This window comes from Megalobrama amblycephala, linkage group LG1, assembly GCF_018812025.1.
Source record: "Megalobrama amblycephala isolate DHTTF-2021 linkage group LG1, ASM1881202v1, whole genome shotgun sequence".
NCBI lineage: Eukaryota > Metazoa > Chordata > Actinopteri > Cypriniformes > Xenocyprididae > Megalobrama > Megalobrama amblycephala.
The window spans coordinates 75,450,257-75,473,987 of record NC_063044.1 but is presented as its reverse complement, the minus strand read 5'-3'; the positions used below and the strand labels follow the sequence as shown (position 1 = coordinate 75,473,987).

General features: G+C 39.9%; 1 protein-coding gene across 2 annotated transcripts; it reads left to right on the top strand.

Moving 5' to 3' along the window:
* Nucleotides 1-1,040: 1,040 nt before the first annotated feature.
* Nucleotides 1,041-22,651, top strand: LOC125247066 (zinc finger protein 501-like). Of its 2 annotated transcripts, none has more exons than XM_048158234.1 (4): nt 1,041-1,260; nt 16,903-18,323; nt 21,883-22,126; nt 22,462-22,651. In XM_048158234.1, the coding sequence occupies exons 2-4, from the start codon at nt 17,350-17,352 to the stop codon at nt 22,504-22,506; spliced, it is 1,263 nt and encodes a 420-aa protein (XP_048014191.1). In that variant the 5' UTR covers nt 1,041-1,260; nt 16,903-17,349; the 3' UTR covers nt 22,507-22,651. The 2 variants fall into 2 exon arrangements, with proteins under 2 accessions (XP_048014191.1, XP_048014198.1); XM_048158241.1 differs by lacking the exon at nt 1,041-1,260 and adding an exon at nt 14,126-16,504.
* The last annotated feature ends 1,080 nt before the right edge of the window (nt 22,652-23,731 follow it).

Here is a 23,731-nt window from a genome sequence, read left to right as displayed (position 1 = left end):
TATATATATCTTTTACGTATCATCTTGTTATTCTGACTTTTAATGCATTTTAAATATTTCTGTCTGGTTGAAAGAGCTGGGAGAATTAGGAAGAAAGCATGTGATTAGGTTAAAATTTAGTAAATTTGGATAAGGGCACAAACCATGGGGAAATTTGAGCTGTGGTGCATGGTTAAGATATCTAAGATTATCGCAGTATGGCAGTATCAGGAGGACGCTGGTGCCCCTTTTCCAGCAGAACTGTTCGCGTTCTGGAGCCAGAGCCTGTGCTCGTGCAGGCGAACTAGAGCCCGTCACAAACCGGTCGCGATCCATAGACTCGAGGAACAAACGCTGATGTAAAGCTAAAAACATTGGCAGGCAGTGCAACACTTCAGTTTTCTGTTCACAGTATCTGTAGTGAACCTGCTGCTCACATAAACAGCCGGAGCTCTCACCCGTCCTTTTCGGAGATAAACTGAAAGTGAAACCGTTGATTCACTCGCTCTCTCGCACATAGGCTCTCTCTCGCGCGCATACTTTTATATGTTTAGATATAAATAACAATTTATTACCGAATGACAAGACACTTTTCAATACTGGATAGTATCGAGGCAATTCGTTCGGTACCTAAAAAGAACCGAGTTTGATAACTCCTACTCCATATATTAATTCCCATCATATTTCCAAGCATTTACTCTTTATTGTAGTCCTTTATGGTTATTCTTCTGGTATCTTTAAGAGTATGTATGCTTGTTTATATATTCAGTTGTTCTTCAAGTGTTCCAGTGTGACAGGTGTTGACACATTTGTGGTTAGATATTGGACGCCTGCCAAGTACTGCAGAAGTGATGGTGTTTTCAGAATTAGTTGCTCATTTGAATCTGATCAAAATATGTCTGTTTCTATTTCTGCTGACATGTGATAATGTAAGATCTGCAAAACCCCCTGAAGGGTGTCAGAGCAACCCTTATATCTATTTTCATCTATGTTTGACATCTGACCAGTCTATGACATAATGGATAATTCCATTTGACCTTTTCTTATTAGACAAAAACATGAGTTTGAGTGGGATGTAAATTTCTCTATGCTTTCTGACATAATCATTTTTTGCATCAGCACCCTTACTAGGACGCAGCAGAGAAATTAAGAAAAAAAAATAGGACGCAGCCTTCAGATGGAGGAGCGATTTGACAGATTTGATCATCAATCTTTGACAGCTGAATAAGTCACAGTTCACGCTTTTTCTTCAATTATTCAGTTTCATTCGTGTCTTCTGAGGTGAGTCGAGCGGTTTTTCTCATATTTACACGACCATCAAACACACTTTATACAGTTTGATCAAGCGACAGGCTCATTTCTGTGTTGTTTTCATCGAGCACAGCGATACTTGTGCGTCTTTTCTGTCGTCTTCCTGCTGAAATAAACATTTAGTGCAGCATGTGAGGAAAATATGATGAATTCATTCATACCTGAGCGATTTTGTGTTCGTTTGTGTGATTGTTTCTATGTTTTATAGTGATAATAACTGTCACTGAATGTCAAAGTTTGAGATCTGTGAGGAAAATATGATGAATTCATTCAGATCTGAGTGATTTTGTGTTCGTTTGTGTGATTGTTTCATGTTTTATAGTGATAGTAACTGTTACTGAATGTCAAAGTTTGAGATCTGTGAGGAAAATATGATGAATTCATTCAGACCTGAGCGATTTTGTGTTCGTTTGTGTGATTGTTTCATGTTTTATAGTGATAATAACTGTTACTGAATGTCAAAGTTTGAGATCTGTGAGGGAAATATGATGAATTCATTCAGACCTGAGTGATTTTGTGTTCGTTTGTGTGATTGTTTCATGTTTTATAGTGATAATAACTGTTACTGAATGTCAAAGTTTGAGATCTGTGAGGAAAATATGATGAATTAATTCAGACCTGAGCGATTTTGTGTTCGTTTGTGTGATTGTTTCATGTTTTACAGTGATAATAACTGTTACTGAATGTCAAAGTTTGAGATCTGTGAGGAAAATATGATGAATTCATTCAGACCTGAGCGATTTTGTGTTCGTTTGTGTGATTGTTTCATGTTTTACAGTGAGAACTGATACTGAATGTCAAAGTTTGAGATCTGTGAGGAAAATATGATGAATTAATTCAGACCTGAGCGATTTTGTGTTCGTTTGTGTGATTGTTTCATGTTTTACAGTGATAATAACTGTTACTGAATGTCAAAGTCTGAGATCTGTGAGGAAAATATGATGAATTCATTCAGACCTGAGTGATTTTGTGTTCGTTTGTGTGATTGTTTCATGTTTTATAGTGATAATAACTGTTACTGAATGTCAAAGTTTGAGATCTGTGAGGAAAATATGATGAATTAATTCAGACCTGAGCGATTTTGTGTTCGTTTGTGTGATTGTTTCATGTTTTACAGTGAGAACTGATACTGAATGTCAAAGTTTGAGATCTGTGAGGAAAATATGATGAATTAATTCAGACCTGAGCGATTTTGTGTTCGTTTGTGTGATTGTTTCATGTTTTACAGTGATAATAACTGTTACTGAATGTCAAAGTTTGAGATCTGTGAGGAAAATATGATGAATTCATTCAGACCTGAGCGATTTTGTGTTGGTTTGTGTGATTGTTTCATGTTTTATAGTGATAATAACTGTTACTGAATGTCAAAGTTTGAGATCTGTGAGGAAAATATGATGAATTCATTCAGACCTGAGCGATTTTGTGTTCGTTTGTGTGATTGTTTCATGTTTTACAGTGATAATAACTGTTACTGAATGTCAAAGTTTGAGATCTGTGAGGAAAATATGATGAATTCATTCAGACCTGAGCGATTTTGTGTTCGTTTGTGTGATTGTTTCATGTTTTACAGTGATAATAACTGTTACTGAATGTCAAAGTTTGAGATCTGTGAGGAAAATATGATGAATTCATTCAGACCTGAGCGATTTTGTGTTCGTTTGTGTGATTGTTTCATGTTTTACAGTGATAATAACTGTTACTGAATGTCAAAGTTTGAGATCTGTGAGGAAAATATGATGAATTCATTCAGACCTGAGCGATTTTGTGTTCGTTTGTGTGATTGTTTCATGTTTTACAGTGATAATAACTGTTACTGAATGTCAAAGTTTGAGATCTGTGAGGAAAATATGATGAATTCATTCAGACCTGAGCGATTTTGTGTTCGTTTGTGTGATTGTTTCGATGTTTTATAGTGAAAACTGCTAATGAATGTCAAGACAAAAGTCAAAGTTTGAGATCTGTGAGGGGAATTGATGTGAATCGATCTCAAGTGTTGCTTCCGCCATTTTATTTATACTAACATCTTTGGCAGATCAAATTTCTTACTTAAAAACTTTCTTAAATTAGTTACTTTACTTTAAATTATACTGGAACAGATACTTTTAAATACTTTACATTGCCTGTAATAAAGCACACAAGACATTTTAAATCAATACATTACATATACATTACAATACAACATTGTTTTGTGGTGCTTTTCATTTTTCAAGTTTTTATGATCATTATCAGTTTCAGTACAAAACTAACATGTTAATGATCTTATTACATTGCAGTTATTAGAAAATCCAACTATGTTATATGTTTTATAAGTTTAATGGTAAGTGTTGATCTGTATTAATATTTACAATAAAGACTACAGAAATTAAAACAATGTGAATGTGTTATTTTACATTTGATTACTTTCATTTCTGTAGTATTTTCTTACCTGAATAAAAACCCAGTTAACCTGAAAAACTTAGTTTCATAGCTCTCTTTATTCTATTGCATTTATTTGAGCTTTTTATCATTCATTACTGACTTTTTACATGTGTTTTTTTTTTTTTTTTTTAATGAAAATAAAACTGCTTTGAAGAAAAACAGATTTTTGTTTGTATATCTTGTCAATTAGAAAAAACATCAGAATCGGCAAAAATCTGTATTGGCAGATCACAAAAAAAAAAAAAAAAAAAAAACGGAATCGGCCAAGAAAACTGCAATCGGTTCATCTCTAGTTGTAAGCATAGCATACAATACCAATAGGCCTGTATTTTAAAATGTCATTACTTTGTGATAATTTGTTAGTGTTAGCTAGCCTGTTACTGAATTACATGGCTGAAATATCAGCAGATATGGTGGGATTTAGCATAAACGGACTGCTGTATGCTACTTGCAATATAGTCAAAAACACGTCAAAAATGTATAGCAACCCAAGTGAAAAAAGTACACTTCCATAATGTACTTAAAGTGCTCTGTTTTCGCACACTCATTTTGTACTTAATAGATTGTTCTTAATTTTGTACTTCCATAGTATTTTTTTTCTTCTTTAGTACTTAATATCATCTTAAAGGAATAGTTCACTTTTAAATAAACTTATCCTGATAATTTAATCCAAGATGTCCATGTCTTTCTTTCTTCAGTCGAAAAGAAATTAAAGTTTTTGATGAAAACATTCCAGGATTTTTCTCCTTATAGTGGACTTGAATGGGCACCAAACAGTTGAAGGTCAAAATTAGTTTCACTGCAGCTTAAAATTGTTCAACACGATCCCAGATAAGAAATAAGGGTCTTATATAGTGAAACCATCGCTCATTTTCTGAAAAAAATTTAAAATTATATAAGTTTTAACCTTAAATACTCATCTTGAACTAGCTCTCTTCTTCTTCTTCTCTATTAGAATTCCAGCAGTGTAGACGCTGCTAAGTGTATTACTGCCCTCCACAGGTCAAAGTTTGAACTAATTGTTATATACTATTGAACTAGCATATTGCATATAACAATTAGTTCAAACTTTGACCTGTGGAGGGCAGTAATACGATTAGCAGCGTCTACACTGCTGGAATTCAAATAGAGGAGAAGAAGAAGAGAGCTAGTTCAAGATGAGCAATTAAAGGTGGTATAGAGGATGTTTTCGTCGACTGAGTTTTTGAAATGAGCGTTTGAAATGATACACATTTTACGACTAGCTAAAACATTCTGACTGTGCTCAACATACAGCGATAGTTTCCTGCTCCTGAAGCAGATTTATATACTTTCACATGGAATTTGAACACCGACTGTAATCGCAGACTGAACGCAACTGGCTCTGACTGGACGCGTTTGAGCGCGATCAGTCATAAGTATCAATTTACATTCATAATCGGCCTTACAATCGTTAAGCCGCGCACACACTTAGTGGATTCATTATGTCGGACTCACCTCATAATCTGCAGTTGTTACTCCTGTCTCCTGACAAAAACATTGCATGCGGCGCATGTAGTGTGGAAAGTTACTAGAGCGTGCAGCCGCGCGTCTCTCACAAGGAACGTCATGGCAGTGATTGACAAGCCAGAGGGCCAATCGTTTACGCGATTGGCTGATGTTTTTAAGGCCCTACCTCGTGCACAGATGATGTATATTAATAATATTCCTTTCAGTGCACCTAATAAATAGTCTTTTATCAGTTAGTAAAGACAGTTTCAAGTAATATTGCAAAAATGTATAAAACAAAACATCCTCTTTACCACCTTTAAGGTTAATACTTATATAATTTTAAATTTTTTTCAGAAAATGAGCGATGGTTTCACTATATAAGACCCTTATTTCTTATCTGGGATCGTGTTGAACAATTTTAAGCTGCAGTGAAACTAATTTTGACCTTCAACTGTTTGGTGCCCATTCAAGTCCACTATAAGGAGAAAAATCCTGGAATGTTTTCATCAAAAACTTTAATTTCTTTTCGACTGAAGAAAGAAAGACATGGGCATCTTGGATGACATGGGGGTGAGTAAATTATCAGGAAAAGTTTATTTAAAAGTGAACTAATCCTTTAAGAACATCTAAGTGTACTCAACTGTGCTACTTTGAGACACCATGAATTAGAACTAAATGTCCTTTTAACATACTATCTCTGTATTTGTAGTGTTATAGGTTCAAGTGTACTACAAGTGTAGTGTGTGAAAATAGAGCACTTTAAGTACATTATGGAAGTGTAGTTTTTTCACCTGGGAATGTGCATGTCTGTGGGTGTGGTAATGTGGGCTGGTGTGGCTACAGTGCCAGGGCTGAATTTTTGTCCCAGTCCACCCCTGACTGTAACTGTTTTCCTTCCACAGATATGACAAATATAATCCGGGAGCTGTGACGTCACTCTCCACCCCATGCTGTCCAAATTGCTCCAGACTGGCGTCGTTCGTTTGTGCTCGATTTGTGCTGTTAAAATGAACACTGTATCTATTTCTCCTCTTTAGTAATAACAAATATAATTCGGGAGCATGAAACCGGTGCCATTTCTTTGTGCTCAGTTTGTGCCGGTTTGTGCTGTTAAAACAAATATTGTAACTAAGACCAACAAAAAATTTTATGAACAGTTATGTAACGCCCCACCCCATGCCATCCAAATTGCTCCAAACAGGTATTGTTCGTTTGTGCTCGAACTGTGCAGGTTTGTGCCATTAAAAGAATCTCTAAATGATGATTTTTAGAGACCTGCGTGAAGTTGGCCCCCCACCCAACGCAAAACGTCGGCAAAATAGTCTCAATCATTTGTGCTCCATTTGTGTCGTAAAAATTGTCGTAAAAATGCTAAACTTTGACAAAAAGTAATTTTTATTGTTATAATTGTGATTTCATAACATTTAGATATGAATCCAACTGAAAAAAACTTGTGAAAAGACATCTTTCAGTCATTCAAATAGCACATAGCAAATAGTGGACCTCTGCAGCCATCTACTGGTAAAAATGTTAGTTTTTTTTTACTTTTACAACTGCATTTTCCAAAAAATGGACAAAAATCTTACACTAAACCATGTCAAATTATCCATGTTATGAATGAATGAATGAAAATGAATGAAAGTTAGAAATCTGGGCCTTTTTATAAAGTGAATTGTACATAAAAAAAACCTATTTAAAAAATATTTGTAATTTATTTATATAAATTTAAAAGATGTCACAAATCCTCCAAAAACTGCACAAATGTTGGGTAAAAACATTAATAAACAGAATAAAATTGCATTGGTTTTTAAAAAATATATTATATTGTTACAAAATTTCATTTTGTTGCTGGGGTCTCCAGAGACCCTGAAGACCACGAGTGTAGTACCTTAAACGAAGACCGCACAAGGGTTAAACAGTATCGAGTCCCCTCTGCCACACCCCAATCTAGTTCCTCTTCTCATGAGGGGGCTACTTTGGCTGCTGGCCAGGGTGATCTGAGGGTTAAGGTGTGGAACAACCTCCTTGGGCCACTTCCCCCTCTTAAGCACCTCAGCCGGTGGAGCTCCCGGACAGGCTTGCTGATTCCATTCCGGGGGGGACCCAGCATCTCGTTTGGGTCTCTGGAGGATGACCGTATGTCGATGGCTGCATCTCAGGGCGGGTTTGAGTCCTCGGGAGATGACGATTGGCTGCGTTGCCTCCCCCTGGGAGGTCAGCGTTGCCCGAGCCAGATCCCGAGCTGACGGCCAAGCTTGCTCGGGCTGCTGAGAACATTGAGTTGGAGTGGAATCCTCTACCCCGTCCTGAACCGCTTGAACATGTTTCCTGGGGGCTGCACGTGCTGGTGCCCCCCCACCCGTTCCTTTCTTCCCGGAAGTGCATGAGGAAGTTACCAGTTCATGGAAGGCACCCTTATCTGCCCGAAACCGTTCTGGTGCTACCTCCGCCTTCACCTCCCTCGATGGCACAGCAGCCAGAGGGTATGCTGGGATACCCCCAGTGGAGCGCTTGGTTGCAAAGCAATTGTGTCCCCCCAGACCGGCCTTTTTGACGATGCAGTCGAGGTTGTTGCCCAGCAATTCTCAGCTGCCCAGAAGCAGTCTGAAGCAATTAAGCACATTCTGCCCCGGCGGCCAGCTGCTGCTCCTATACCGCTGCCGGCTCAGACACATCAGCCTGCTCATTGCCGAGATCAGCAAGGATGCTCCTGTCATGCGTACGGAGGTTGCCAACCTGTTGGCAAAGGGTCACTCCAGCCGATATGAAGTCAGGTTTCTACAGCCCATACTTCATAGTACCCAAGAAAACAAGTGGGTTGCGACCAATCCTGGACCTACTGGCCTTGAACCAAGCTCTTCACAGACTTCCGTTCAAGATGTTAACGCCCATCATTTTCGAATGTGTTCATCCAGTAGATTGGTTTGCAGCCATCAACCTGAAGGATGCGTACTTTCATGTCTCCATTCTTCCTCGACACAGACCCTTTCTTTGCTTTGCTTTCGAGGAGCAAGCATATCAGTAAAAAAATGTTCTCCCGTTTGGGTTGGCCCTGTCTTCCCGCATATTCACAAAGGTCACGGATGGAGCTCTCGCTTCCCTCAGGGTCCAGGGTGTCCGTATCCTCAATTCCCTTGACGACTGGCTAATTCTAGCACACTCTCGAGATCAGCTGTGTGAGCACAGGGATATGGTGCTTGGAGACCTCGCCCATCTGGGCCTTTGGGTCAACTGGGAATAGAGCAAACTCTCCCCTGTGCAGAGGATCTCTTTTCTCGGTATGGAAATAGACTCTGTCGCCATGTACACGCAGCTAATGTCTCTGCTGAATTGCCTGAATCAGTTCAACTGAAACTTTTTCAGAGGCTCCTGGGGTATATGGCTTCCACAGCGGCTGTCATTCCACTGGGGTTGCTCCATATGAGACCGTTTCAGCATTGGCTTCACGGCAGAGTCCCGTGATGGGCATGGCAACAAGGCATGCTCCAAGTGACCATTAAGCTGACCTGCCATCAAGCTCTCTCTCCTTACGTTTCTATGTGCCGGTGTTCCCCTAGAACCAGTGTCCAGGCATGTTGTTGTGTCAACAGATGCTTCAGCTACGGGTTGGGGTGCCATGTGCAACGGGCATGCTGCGTCGGGTTCCTGGACAGGACCCCGACTTTAGTGGCACGTCAATTGCCTCGAGTTGCTAGCAGTACGGCTTGCTCTGCACTGCTTCGGTGCCCTGCTTAGAGACAAGCATGTTCTGGTCCGTACGGACAATTCTGCGACTGTAGCATACATCAACTGTCAGGGTGATCTATGCTCCCGTCGCATGTCGCAACTCACCCGCCATCTCCTTTTTATGGAGTCAGAAGAACCACTTCATGCCATTCACATTCCGGGCCGACTCAATCATGCAGCCAATGAGCTTTCACAACAACAGTCCTGGGGGGGACTTAAGTCAAGTCAAGTCAAATTTATTTATATAGCGCTTTTACAATTGGTAATTGTTTCAAAGCAGCTTTACATATTAGACGCACAGAAAAAAAGGGAAGTGGTTAAAAATAAGCTGTACAAACAAGCGTGGTAATATGTAACATATACAAGATGGTGCTACATTAAGCCAATGTCGGCTGACTCCCAGGGGTGGAAAAAAACCCCCTAGGAGAAAACCCAGCGTGGGAAAAAAGTCCTAGGAGGGAAAAAACCCCTTGGAAGATATATATAATATATGTAAATGGATATGGAGATCAAAATCTGAATTATACATTTTTATTATAGAGATTAAAAATAGATTATATATATATATTTGTAAGCGGATACGGGGATTTAAAAATCTATGCAGCCAGAACTGGATCTGTAGGCCCATTGTCTCCTGGGCTGCGTTGTAGTCAGGTCCAGACACAGGTTCTCCATCTGATCTGGATACGGCCTGGATCCAGCACCCGGAAAACCTCGGGATAAGCAGAGAGACAGATATTAGCGTAGATGCCATTCTTATTCTGATGTACAGGTATATCTAGTGTTATAGGAAATGTTCTCGGTTCCGGCCGACCTAATTATTGCAGCGTAACAATCCTTTAACGGATTTGAAAAATGTTAATGTATTGATAATGTGTTATGTGTATGCAAGAGCAAAGAGATGTGTTTTTAGTCTAGATTTAAACTGACAGAGTGTGTCTGCTTCCCGAACAATGCTAGGAAGATTGTTCCAGAGTTTAGGTGCTAAATAGGAAAAGGATCTGCCGCCTTCAGTTGATTTTGATATTCTGGGTATTATCAACTGGCCTGAATTCTGAGATCGCAATAAACGTGAAGGACTATAATGCATTAAGAGCTCACTTAGGTACTGGGGAGCTAAACCATTTAGTGCTTTATAAGTAAGTAGCAAGATTTTAAAATCTATACGATGTTTAATAGGGAGCCAATGTAATGTTGACAGAACTGGGCTAATATGGTCATACTTTCTGGTTCTAGTAAGAACTCTAGCTGCCGCATTTTGGACCAACTGTAGTCTGTTTAAAAGCCGAGCAGAACAACCACCCAGTAGAGCGTTACAATAATCTAGTCTTGAGGTCATGAATGCATGAACCAACTGTTCCGCATTTGTCATTGAGAGCATATGTCGTAATTTAGATATATTTTTTAGATGGAAGAAGGCGGTTTTACAGATACTAGAAACATGACTTTCAAATGAAAGATTGGTATCGAAGAGCACACCCAAGTTCCTAACTGAGGACGAAGATTTAATGGAGCACCCGTCAAGTGTTAGAGAGTATTCAAGGTTTTTTCGTGAGGAAGTTTTTGGTCCAAAGATTAGGATATCAGTTTTTTCTGAATTTAATAATAAGAAATTTCTTGTCATCCAGTTTTTAATGTCAGCTATGCATTCTGTTAGTTTTGTGAATTTGTAGGTTTCGTCAGGGCGCGAGGAAATATAGAGCTGAGTATCGTCAGCGTAGCAGTGAAAACTAACACCATGCTTCCTAATTATCTCTCCTAAGGGCAGCATGTACAGAGTGAAAAGCAACGGTCCTAGTACTGAGCCTTGTGGTACTCCATATTGAACTTGTGATCGATACGACATCTCTTCATTAACTACTACAGACTGATAACGGTCAGATAAGTACGATTTGAACCATGCCAAAGCAATTCCACTAATGCCAATATAGTTTTCAAGTCTTTTTAAAAGAATGTTGTGATCGATAGTGTCAAAAGCAGCACTGAGATCTAATAACACTAATAGAGAAATACAGCCACGATCGGATGATAAGAGTAGATCGTTTGTAACTCTAACGAGAGCAGTCTCAGTACTATGGTATGGTCTAAATCCTGACTGGAAATCCTCACAGATTCCATTTCTTTCTAAAAAGGAGCACAGTTGTGTTGAAACTGCCTTTTCTAGTATCTTTGACAGAAAAGGTAGATTCGAGATTGGCCTGTAATTTACTAAATCTCTCGGATCTAGTTGAGGTTTTTTAATAAGAGGTTTAATAATAGCCTGCTTAAAGGTTTTTGGCACGTATCCTAGTGTTAAATATGAATTAATTATATCAAGAAGTGGACCTACGACCTCTGGAAGCATTTCTTTCAGTAGTTTAGTCGGCATTGGGTCTAACATACATGTCGTTGATTTTGATGATTTGATAAGTTTAGATAATTCTTCCTCTCCTATAGCGGCGAATGATTCTAGTTTTACCTCAGGGACACTACAGTGCACTGTCTGAAGCGAAACTGTAGACGGTTGCATGTTTTTAATTTTCTCTCTAATATTATCAATCTTGCAAGTAAAGAAGTTCATAAAGTCATTACTGCTGTGCTCTATGGAAACGTCAGCAGTTGAATCTCTGTTTCTAGTTAATTTAGCCACTGTGTCAAATAAATACCTAGGATTATGTTTGTTTTCTATTAAGAGATTTGAAAAATAAGTAGATCTAGCATTTCTTATAGCCGTTCTGTACTCAATCATTTTTTCTTTCCATGAAAGGCGAAAAACTTCTAGTTTTGTTTTCTTCCAACTACGTTCAGCTTTTCTAACAGCTCGTTTTAGAGCCCGAGTGTGCTCATCATACCACGGCGTTGGATTAGTTTCCTTAATCTTCTTTAGACGTAAAGGAGCGACTGCATCTAATGTGCTGGAAATTAGAGAGCCAATAGTTTCTGTTGCAGCATCGAGTTCTTCTAAGTTGTCAGGTATACTAAGGCGATGAAACTGCTCGGGGAGATTATTTATAAAGCAATCTTTAGTGGTAGACGTGATGGTTCTACAATATTTATGGCTGGGTGGTGGTTTTGTAGCCTTGGCTAATTGTATTATACACGAGACTAAATAATGATCTGATATATCATCGCTCTGCGGTAGGATTTCAACAGCATCAATATCAATTCCATGCGACAGTATTAGATCTAAGGTATGATTACGACAATGAGTGGGTCCTGACACGTGTTGTCTAACTCCAATAGAGTTTAAAATGTCTGCAAATGCCAATCCAAATGCGTCTTTATTATTATCTACATGGATATTAAAATCACCAACAACAAGGACTTTATCCGCAGCCAGTACTAACTCTGATAGAAAATCAGCAAATTCTTTGATAAAGTCAGTATGGTGCCTTGGTGGCCTGTATACAGTAGCCAGCACAAATGTCAACTTACATAATGTTACATAAAGCACCATCACTTCAAAGGAATTATATTTGAAATTCTTTTGAATGATTCTGAATATATTACTATAAATTACAGCAACACCTCCCCCTTTGCCTTTCTGTCGAGGATTGTGTCGATAATCATAACCTTGAGGACTAGATTCATTTAAAGTAATGTAATCGTCTGGTTTTAGCCAGGTTTCTGTCAAACACAGCAAGTCTAGTTTATTGTCTGTGATAATTTCATTTACAATAAGTGCTTTTGAAGAAATAGATCTAATATTCAGTAACCCAAGCTTTATCATTTGTTTATCTGATTTATCTGTGATTTTCATTTTTTGAACATCAATTAAATTTTTACCCTTAAAAGGTTTCGGAAGTTTTTTGTATTTACTAGTTCGAGGTACAGACACAGTCTCTATGTGATAATATCTAGGTGAAAGAGTTTCTATGTGCTGTGAATTATCTGAGTTCTGTGACGTGAGGCGGCTAGCAGACGGTCGGTTTAGCCAGTTTGTCTGCGTCCTGATCTGGGCCCTGGTTTGTCATGGTTTAGCTCTAAGACTATTTGCCAAATTTCTAGATAGAAGAGCAGCACCATCCCGGGAGGGATGAATACCATCTCTTTTCAACAGATCAGGTCTGCCCCAAAAGCTTTTCCAATTGTCTATGAAACCTATATTATTCTGCGGACACCACTTAGACAGCCAGCCATTGAGTGATGATAACCTGCTAACTATCTCATCACTCCGACGAACAGGAAGAGGGCCAGAACAAATTACTTCTGCTGACATTGAATTTGCGAGTTCACACACCTCTTTAATGTTAATTTTAGTGATCTCCGACTGGCGAAGTCGAACATCATTTGTGCCGACGTGGATAATGATTTTAGAATATTTACGTTTAGCATTAGCCAGCACTTTTAAATTTGCTTTGATGTCAGGTGCTCTGGCCCCCGGCAAACATGTGACTATGGTGGCTGGTGTCTCTATTTTCACGTTCCGTGTAATAGAATCGCCAATAACTAGGGCACTTTCAACAGGATTCTCAGTGGGTGCGTCACTGAGTGGGGAGAACCTGTTTGATGTTCTAATCGGAACGGAAGAGTGGTGTTTGTTCTTGCCACTATGCCGCCTCACAGTCACCCAGTTAGCCTGCTGCGTGGCTTCTACAACCGGAACCGAATGTGCAGTGTTTACTAGGCTAGTCGCATCCAAAGCAGTATCTAAGGCCCTTTCATTCTCACTATCCTCAATTAAAGTTTGGATGCGTGTCTCTAATTCTGAGATTCTCTCTGTCAGCCTGACAATATCCCTGCATTTATCACATGTGTAAGTCTCACTGCTGACAGAAAGAGCTAAGCTGTACATGTTACATTTAATACACATGATAATCGTCGGACATGACTGACCGTGTGTTTGATGAACGCCGTCCGAAAAACTGCAACGCACACGGGACTCGCTGGCTGGATGTCTCGGTCGCTTGCCGGTGCCTGGGGCAAGGGTGATGTGCGGGACGCTGTACCTCGCGGTGGATCGATGAATGCCGGGCAGCAACGTCTCCACCGCTTCCCGATCTGGCGAGGACAGATCAGAATAACATACATCGGATAAATCCGCCATTAAATCGACAAGGAAGGTTGGTTTAGAGGAAAAAAGAAAGTAGACGGTAGCTAGCAGGCTAGCGGGCTATGGCTAACACTAGGTGATTACGCTGGTAGATTACTAGTAATAAATCGTTCCGTTTAGTAATATTATGCAATAGGTAATCTAGTGAAAAATAAGAAAGTTATATTATGTGAATAGGAATAAAGAGAAGGATTTAGGATAAACTCCACGAAGCTCCAAACGTAGGTCAGACAGCAGGCAGCAGCGTTGAGCAGCGTTTACGTATACAAATAAGAGTTGAGAGTGAGGAAAGCCCAATGTGACGAGAGTAGGTCAATCCACCTTGAGTAGGTCAATCCACTTAATCCACCTTGCCCTTCACAAGTTCCCTTTTGGGACGTCTCGCTGGTTCTATCCACTCTCCAGAGAGCTCCCTTTGAACCTTTGTTTTCAGTTGAGCTGAAGTTTCTATCTTTGAAGACTGCGCTCCTGATGGTCTTGACTTCAATTGTTGGGGACCTACAGGCTTTTTCCATTGACGAAGTGTGCCTGGAATTCAGGCCGGCTGTTTTTCAGACCCCAGCCTGGATATGTGCCCAAAGTTCCCACCACTCCATTCAGGGATCAGGTGATGAACTTGCAAGCACTGCCCCTGGAAGAGGCAGACCCAGCCCTGGTGCTGCTTTGTCCAGTACATGCTCTCTGCACTTACATAGACAGAACTCAGTGCTTCAGGACCTCAGACCAGCTCTTTGTCTGTTATGGAGGTCAGCAGAAAGGGAAGGCTGTCTTCAAGCAGAGGTTAGCCCACTGGTTAGTGGATGCTATTGTCATAGCCTACCAGGCTCGAGACTTGCCATGTCCCCTGGGGGTGAAAGCTCACTCCACTAGGAGTGTAGTCTCCTCCTGGGCGTTGGCGCACGGTGCCTTGCTAACAGATATTTGTAGAGCTGCGGGCTGGGCGACACCTAACACATTTGCGAGATTTTATAATCTCAGTGTAGAGCGAGTATTCTCCTGTATACTCACCCCTTCGGGCCATTAGCTGGATCTGCTCTGTGTCATTCGCTTACTGCACCGTTCCACTCTACAGATTGGATGCGTGCGCTATTTCCTTAGATGAGTTCCACTGTTAGAACCCTGGGTTCCTCCAGCACCGCATAGCGGTAATAAGAATCGGAGGGAACCAACCCACAGGGTGGAGTTACACATCAGAGATGGAAAGTGGCTTGCCAAGAGAAGACATACTCTCCAAAGGAGACTTAAAGTGGAATACACACGTGGGATCAAGAGGGGAACCCAACACATGGAATCACCTGGTCTAACAAGGGCTGACCGAAGAGGCAAGCACGCAAGTAAAGACATCTGTAAAAAGCACTATATAAATAAAGGTGACTTGAACTTCACAGAGTAAAAATGAAATTTATTATGTACTGGAACTGAGAACAAAACTCCACACTTTGGGGCAGCTATCTATGGAGAATTTGTTACAGGTTCAGGACAAACAAAGCCTGCTGTACAACAGCGGAACCAATTTACATAAATTTTCTCTGGGAGATAAAGTGCTTGTATTACTTCCATTTTCGATGGATTCTAGATTACTTGCAAAGTGGCAACGACCGTTTGAGGTTACACAGCAATTCGGGGATCTCGATTATGAGGTGGTGCGGTCAGATAGGAGCGGGGCATGTCAAATTTATCACCTCAACCTCCTAAAAACATGGAGTGAGGTGCAATCAGTGGTGCTGACGACGGTAGTGAGTGGAGAAGAGGATCTTGGGCCAGAAGTAAGCACCAAAACTCAATCTCTCGCATTGGCCCAGGGAGGAGATCATATCTCGCCCTCCCAGCTCTCTGATGTGTCCAAGTTGCAAGCAGAATTTGCTGATGTGTTCTCGCTCCTACCTGGTCGAACGAATCTCATTGAGCACCATATTGAGACCGAGCCTGGCAATACGAAGTCGGCCGTATCGTTTACCTGAACACAAGAAAAAAGTAGAAATGGGGGTAATAGAAGAATCCAACAGTGATTAGGCGAGCCCGATAGTTTTAGTTCCTAAAACAGATGGCTCGATTCGATTCAGTGTGGATTACCGCAAACGAAGAAGCGTGCGGTTGGGCGTGTGGAGGTCAGGAATCTGGGTTTCCACTTGAGTCACGGACAAGTGCATCCCCAAATATATAAGATGGCAGCAGTTGGAACTTGTCCAAAACCTAAGACCGAAAAGGAGGTAAGATAGTTCCTGGTGCTGGCAGGATATTAAAGAAGGTTTGTGCCTAATCATTCTGACCTCACCAGCCCGCTGACTGATTGCACTAAAAAGGAAGCACCAGAGCTGGTCCAGTGGATGGAGCTGTGTAATCAGACTTTTATCCAAGTGAAGGCTGCTCTATGTGGTGGACCGCTTTAGCACCATAGAGAATCAGGTGGCCATCAGGTGGGCTGTCCTCACCCTTTGCTATTATCTCCTGGGACGGGAGTTCACCCTCTGTTCGGACCACACCCCTCCGCAGTGGCTCCAAGACAGGAAGGATACCTATGCATGGATCACTCGTTGGTATCTAGCATTATAGCCCTTTAAATTCCAGGTGGTCCACAGGCCGGGTGTGCAGATGGCTGTGGCTGACTTCTTCTCCAGAAATGGGGGGAGGGGGGGTATGATAATAACAAAGCCTTGTTTATGGAAATAATGGCATTTTGGTGCACTGAACCACTTATTTCAAACAAAAGATTCTTAAAGCTTTGAAGCTTCTTGAAGCAGTGTTTTAAGGCTAACCATTAATTGATTAATTTAAACAAGGTTCGATCATAGGAATTTGTTTATATTTATATCCCTGAATGAAATCATAGATTGAGTTGACACCAACTTGAGTTTGATCTGGTTGACATTGTCCTTTCACTTCTATGCCCTTTCTCTTAATATTCCTCTCTGTGAATTGGTTTGATGTACTGAAAATGAAATTGACATTTTTTTCTTTCTTTTCAGTCCTGATGGAAGAGAACGAGGAGAATGAAGAACTGAGTGAAGTGGAGGAGAAACATCATGTCAAACCTGGAAAAAAACATTTAAGTCACTCAAAGACTAAAAAGACATTTTTAGAGAAAAGAAGAGCCAAGACCTCTACAACCTGCACTCAGTTTGGAAAGAGTTTCACATACAAACATAATCTTGAACGTCACATGAGTATCCACACAGGAGAGAAGCCATTCACATGTGATCAATGTGGGAAGAGCTTCATCCAAAAAGCATCTCTTAATCAACACGTGGGAATTCACACTCGAGAGAAGCCTTATGTATGCCATCAATGTGGGAAGAGTTTCAGTCAATCAACACAACTAACGATACACGTGAGAATCCACACCGGAGAAAAGCTATTCGTATGTCATCAGTGTGGGAAGAGATTCATAGACCAAAGAATATCTTAAGCTTCACATGAAGATCCACACTGGAGAGAAGACGTACACATGCCATGACTGCGGAAGTATATTTCTTAGGGCATCAAACCTGAAGAAACACCTGACAGTTCATACGAAGGAGAAGCCACATTCATGTTCTGTGTGTGGAAAGAGTTTTTTGCAGCTGTGTAGTTTACAAGAGCATGAGAAAATTCATAATGATGTGAGAGAGTACATGTGCTTTGAGTGTGAGAAGACTTTTACTTCAGGAAGCCGTTTAAAACTGCACCAGAGAATTCACACTGGAGAAAAACCTTTCAAGTGTTCACACTGTGACAAGAGATTCAGTCTGTCAGGACATCTGAAAACACATGAGAGGATCCACACTGGAGAAAAACCTTTCAAGTGTTCACACTGTGACAAGAGATTCAGTCTGTCAGGACATCTGAAAACACATGAGAGGATCCACACTGGAGAAAAACCTTTCAAGTGTTCACACTGTGACAAGAGATTCAGTCTGTTAGCAAATCTGAAATCACATGAGAGGATCCACACAGGAGAAAAACCTTACAAGTGTTCACACTGTGACAAGAGATTCACTCAGTCAGGAAATCTGAAAACACATGAGATGATCCACACTGAAGAAAAACCTTACAAGTGTTCACACTGTGACAAGAGATTCAGTCATTTATCATATCTGAAAAGACATGAGAGGGTCCACACTGGAGAAAAACCTTACATGTGTTTACAGTGTGACAAGAGATTCAGTCGGTCAGGACCTCTGAAATCACATGAGAGAATTCACACTGGAGAAAAACCTTACAAGTGTTTACACTGTGACAAGAGATTCAGTCAGTTAGCAGCTCTGAAAACACATGAGATGATCCACAGCGGAGAGAAGCTGCACACGTGTGATCAGTGTGGAAAGAGTTTCTCTTTTAAAAGTGACCTGAAGATACACATGAAGAACCATGCAGTGGAGAAACCACATCACAACAGTCTGAAATCACAGTAAGTAGTTAATCTTTATGTGCTGAGAAACAAAACCTACTTTTACATCGTCCAGGCTGAATGGTTCATAGATTGATAAGGCACAGTTCCAGTTGTTTCTTTTCTTTCACTTTTATTTGTATAGTGCTTTTCACGATACATAGAGAATGCATGTCAACATTACAATTTAGAGAATGCAGTTAGCTAATAATGTAATAATTTAGGCAATTCATTTACAATCACTGTTAGCAGTTTAATTTAAGGTAGAAGCAATGAGCTCCTGGAAAAAAATGAATTGCATTTTAACAATAATTAGGATATATAGACATTTGGGAGTGTGCATATTGTTTGATGTGCATGTGATCACCCATGTGATCATAAACTACACCCTCTTCCAACACTTAGCAGGATACCTCAATTACGTATTAAACTCGGACTGCGATTAACAGATGACATGTCAGTCTTTTTACATACCTAGTAGCAATTTTGTGGGCCCCTGGGTGTGTGGAGGGACAAAGACCTGGGAAAAATGTTTTATGTTTGGATTCCACTGCTGCACTAATGGCAATAAAGGGTAGGAAGAGTGAGACCAGATCAAATTTAGTATAAGAAATTCTTGTTGCATTGAATCGGGTGATAAAAATGGGATACACTGTGGGTTTTATGTGGGTTCCAGCATATATAGGGATCCAGGGTAATGAAGAGGCTGATGAGATGGCAAAAAAGCTACACACAAGTGAAGTTGATTTGAATGTAATGTATGGTTGAGTGCAAGAGTATTGTTGTAGGAAACCCCCTTCAGCCCAAAAGTAGAATCCAACAAGCTTGGGCGAATAATCAATTTCAATTGATTATTACTCTTAGGTTGTGTTCACAATTAAAAATTAATCATTGGTTATGTATTCATTTAGATATTTGATTATTCTGGGTATACCATACTTTCAATTATTCATTCATTATGGACCCATATCACACGCCCCAGGTTTGCGTGGATCTCACAGACACAAATTCGCCAGTTCTGATTCTTAGAGGGTGCAGAGTTTACTAATGTAATCTCTGCATGAGGTTTCTGACCACAGAAGATCCCACATGACTGCTTTACGCTTTACCTTATATACACAGACCAGAAAAAAAGGGTTGAAAATATTTACTACACCAACACCTGTTTTGGGGGGAGTGGAGTGGGGTTTCAGATATCTTGAAAATTCATTTTAATTCAATTAACATTTATTTGTATAGCGCTTTTCACGATACATATCTAATGTACTCTCTAGTCACCTCGGGACAGGTGTCCCAAGGTAAAACTGAAAAGCAAATGGAGAATAGTTAGCGTAGCTGCTGTTCATAACATTAAGCAAAGATAGTCATGTGCAATTGATCTGATATGAGATGCATTATGTGAATGCTTGGCTAAAGAGATGCGTCTTTAATCTAGATTTAAACTGGGTGAGCGAGTCTGAGCCCCTAACATTATCAGGAAGGCTATTCCAGAGTTTCGGAGCCAAATGTGAAAACGCTCTCCCTCCTTTAGTGGACTTAACTATCCTAGGTACAACCAGAAGTCCAGAGTTTTGTGATCTTAAAGAGCGTGGAGGATTGTAGGGTGATAGAAGATCGGTTAAGTACACAGGAGCTAAACCATTTAGAGCCTTATAGGTCATTAGCAATACTTTATAATCGATACGGAACTTAATAGGTAACCAGTGTAGAGATGATAAAATTGGTGTTATATGATCATATTTTCTTGACCTGGTAAGAACTCTAGCAGCTGCATTTTGTACTAATTGTAGCTTGTTTATTGAGGAAGCAGGACAACCAGCTAATAATGCATTACAGTAATCTAGTCGAGACGTCATGAAAGCATGAACTAACTTTTCTGCATCAGAAATAGATAACATATTCCGTATCTTAGCAATGTTTCTGAGGTGGAAGAAGGCTGTTTTTGTAACATATGAAATATGATTTTCAAAGGACAAGTTGCTGTGTAATATAACACCCAGGTCTTTAACTGTCGAGGATGGAGTAATAGTACATCCTTCTAAATGCAGATTGTAGCCTGAGAGATTCTGTGTACAGGTTTTTGGCCCAATAAGTAATACTTCAGTCTTATCTGAATTTGACAGACGAAAATTACTAGTCATCCAATGTTTTACTTCTTTAACACACTCTGTCAGATTGGATAATTTAGAGATTTCGTCTGGTTCTGTTGAAATATATAACTGAGTATCATCGGCATAGCAGTGGAAACAAATTCCATGTTTTCTTATAATATTGCCGAGTGGCAGCATGTAGATTGAAAATAACAGAGGGCCTAACACAGATCCTTGCGGCACTCCATAATTTCCTATCGTTATCTTAGATTTTTCCCCGTTTAAATAGATTAAATTGTGACGGTCTGATAGGTATGACCTAAACCACCGTAATGCCTGTCCCTGAATACCAGAGTAATTTTGTAGTCGTAGTGTAATAGTTGTAGTCTAGGAGTATTTCATGATCTATAGTGTCGAACGCAGCACTGAGATCAAGCAACACTAGTATTGAGATACAACCCTGGTCAGAAGCTAGAAGTAAGTCGTTTGTAATTTTAACGAGTGCAGTTTCTGTGCTATGATGAGATCTGAATCCTGACTGAAATTTTCAGGACTGCGTTATAATCATGTCTAGATGCAGGTCCTTCATCTCATCTGGATACGGCCTGGATCTGGCAGGCATCAAGTGTTTTAGGAAGTGTTCCCATTTCCGGCTGACCTAATCTGTGCAGTCTAACAATTAACATGATTTAAATTATAGAAGTGGATAATGGTTTATGGGTATGTAAGTTTAAACAGATGTGTTTTTAGTCCAGGGTTTGCTTCCTGAACTATAGGAAGACTGTTCCAAAGTTTAGGTGCTAAATAGGTACTGCAGCTGCCTGCAGTTGATTTTGATATTCTAGGTATAGATGGCTTTCAAATGAAAGTTTGGTATCAAAGAGCACACCCAGGTTCCTAACTGACGACGAAGACTTAACAGAGCAGCCATCAAGTGTTAGACAGTATTCTAGATTATTACGTGAAGAAGTTTTTGGTCCAAAAATTACAATCTCTGTTTTCTGAATTTAGCAGTAAGAAATTACTGATCATCCAATTTCTTATATTAGCTATGCATTCTGTTAATTTTGTGAATTGCTACGTTTCGTCAGGGCACGAAGAAATATAGAGCTGAGTATCAGTGAAAACTAATGCCATGCTTCCTAATGATATCTCCCAAGGGTAGCATGTACAGAGTGAAAAGCAACGGTCCTAGTACTGAGCCTTGCGGTACTCCATATTGAACTCGTGATCAATATGACATCTCTTCGTTTACTACTACAAACTGATTACGGTCAGATTAGTATGATTTGAACCATGACAATGCAATTCCACTAATGAAAATTTTTTCAAACAGTGAAAATGGCTTCAGCAGCTGAAGATGATTATATTTGTCCTGTGTGCTGTGAAATCTTCAAGACTGTTATTTTATCATGTAGTCACAGTTTTTGTAAAGAGTGTCTTCAACAGTTCTGGAGAACCAAGAAAACCAAAGAATGTCCTCTCTGCAGGAGAAGATCCTCAAGAGATGAACCTCCCTTTAATCCAGCGTCACAAAACTTGTGTGAGTTGTTCTTGAAGGAGAGAAATGAGAGGCGTTCATCAGGATCTGAGGAGATCTGCAGTTTACACAGTGAGAAACTCATACTCTTCTGTCTGGAGGACAAACAGCCTGTGTGTTTAGTGTGCAGGGATTCACAGAAACATGAAAATCATAAATTCAGACCCATCAGTGAAGTGGTTTCATCACATAAGGTAAGACAACTGACTCTTATTTCACATGTCAAATAAAAATGAGTCATAAAGGGGGCTTTCACACCAAATAAACGTTTTCATAGTTCACTGTATTGTCATCAAGGTGAGGAAACAGAATCAGTCATTTTCATTACAGCTGTAGGATCACTATATACAGTTATGATCTGATATATTTAATATAATGGATTCCAGTTTATTATTTCTGTAAATGACGAGCATCAATCTGCTTCTGGATCTGTTATATGTCGGTATCTGAGTTTATCTCTGATATTAATGATGTGAAGTGTTGATGTGTGTTGATTGAGATGATTGAAGTGAATGTGATCTGATTTCAGTCTCAAGCTGAGCACACAGAGCGTCAGATTAAACAGCAGGTTTGAGAAGCTTCATCAGTTTCTCAGAGATGAAGAAGAAGCTACAATCACTGCTCTGAGGGAGGAAGAGGAGCAGAAGAAGCATATGATGAAGGAGAAACTGGAGGAGATGAACAGACACTCAACTCTTTCACACACAATCAAAGACATGGAGGAGATGATGAAAGCCAATGACGTCTGCTTTCTGAAGGTCTGATTTCAGATCATTGGTTGATCATTGGTTCATTGATTGAGTTCTTGATGATAAATGGTGTGTTTGTTCTGCAGGAGTTTCCAGTCTCAATGGAAAGGTGAGTGATCTGCTCCTGTCTCTGGTCTCTCTGGTTCTGATCCAAAGCCACTGCAGTTCTGACTCCTGAATGTTCTTCCAGAGTCCAGAGCTCACAGCCGGATCCACAGATGGCTTCTGGAGCTTTGATTCATGTGCCACGTTACTTGGGCAACCTGCCGTTCAGAGTCTGGAAGAAGATGCAGGACATCGTCCAAAACAGTGAGTCTGACTGCAGAAGATCTGAGCTGGAAATGAGGGATGGGTGGAGAGTTAAAGGTGCTTAATGACACAAACTGATAGATAGATGGATAGATAGATAGATAGATAGATAGATAGATAGATAGATAGAATGAGAATAATTACAAATATTAGATATAATGGCAGTTTATTTGAGTCTAATCGGATTCTGTCTGTTTAGATTAAAATTTGTGTCAGTTTAACAGTTTTAAACTTTTGAAGTTTTGATCACCATTTTCAGGTAAATCTGAAGTCCAATCAGTTATAAAAGATAAAGCAGCCAGAGAATATTAATAATTTTTCAAGCCAACATAATATGTCAAACACAACAGACAGTAAGAATAAACAATTTTAAAGCAGTACTCAGACTCTAAGAATCAATAAAATGAAGATGATCAGATGCTGCTGAAGATCATAAACACACTAACAGTTCTCTTTCAAGGGAACTTGCACTGCGTCAAATGCTTTTGGGAACACCTCTGCATGATTGCGTCATGAAGCACGTATGAAATCAGTCCAATAGAGTGACAGAATGTCATAGTCGGGTGACGTCACCGACCAGGAAACCACAGCGCTATCTGTGAACTTGTCTGTCCTATTTATTGTTGTCTGTCTGATTATATATATTATTATAATGGCAAGCGAACTGCATTTCAAGAAGTGTGTTCATCCCTGTCCTCGCTTCATTATGGGTGGGGATACACACCAATTGTGTGTTGTTTG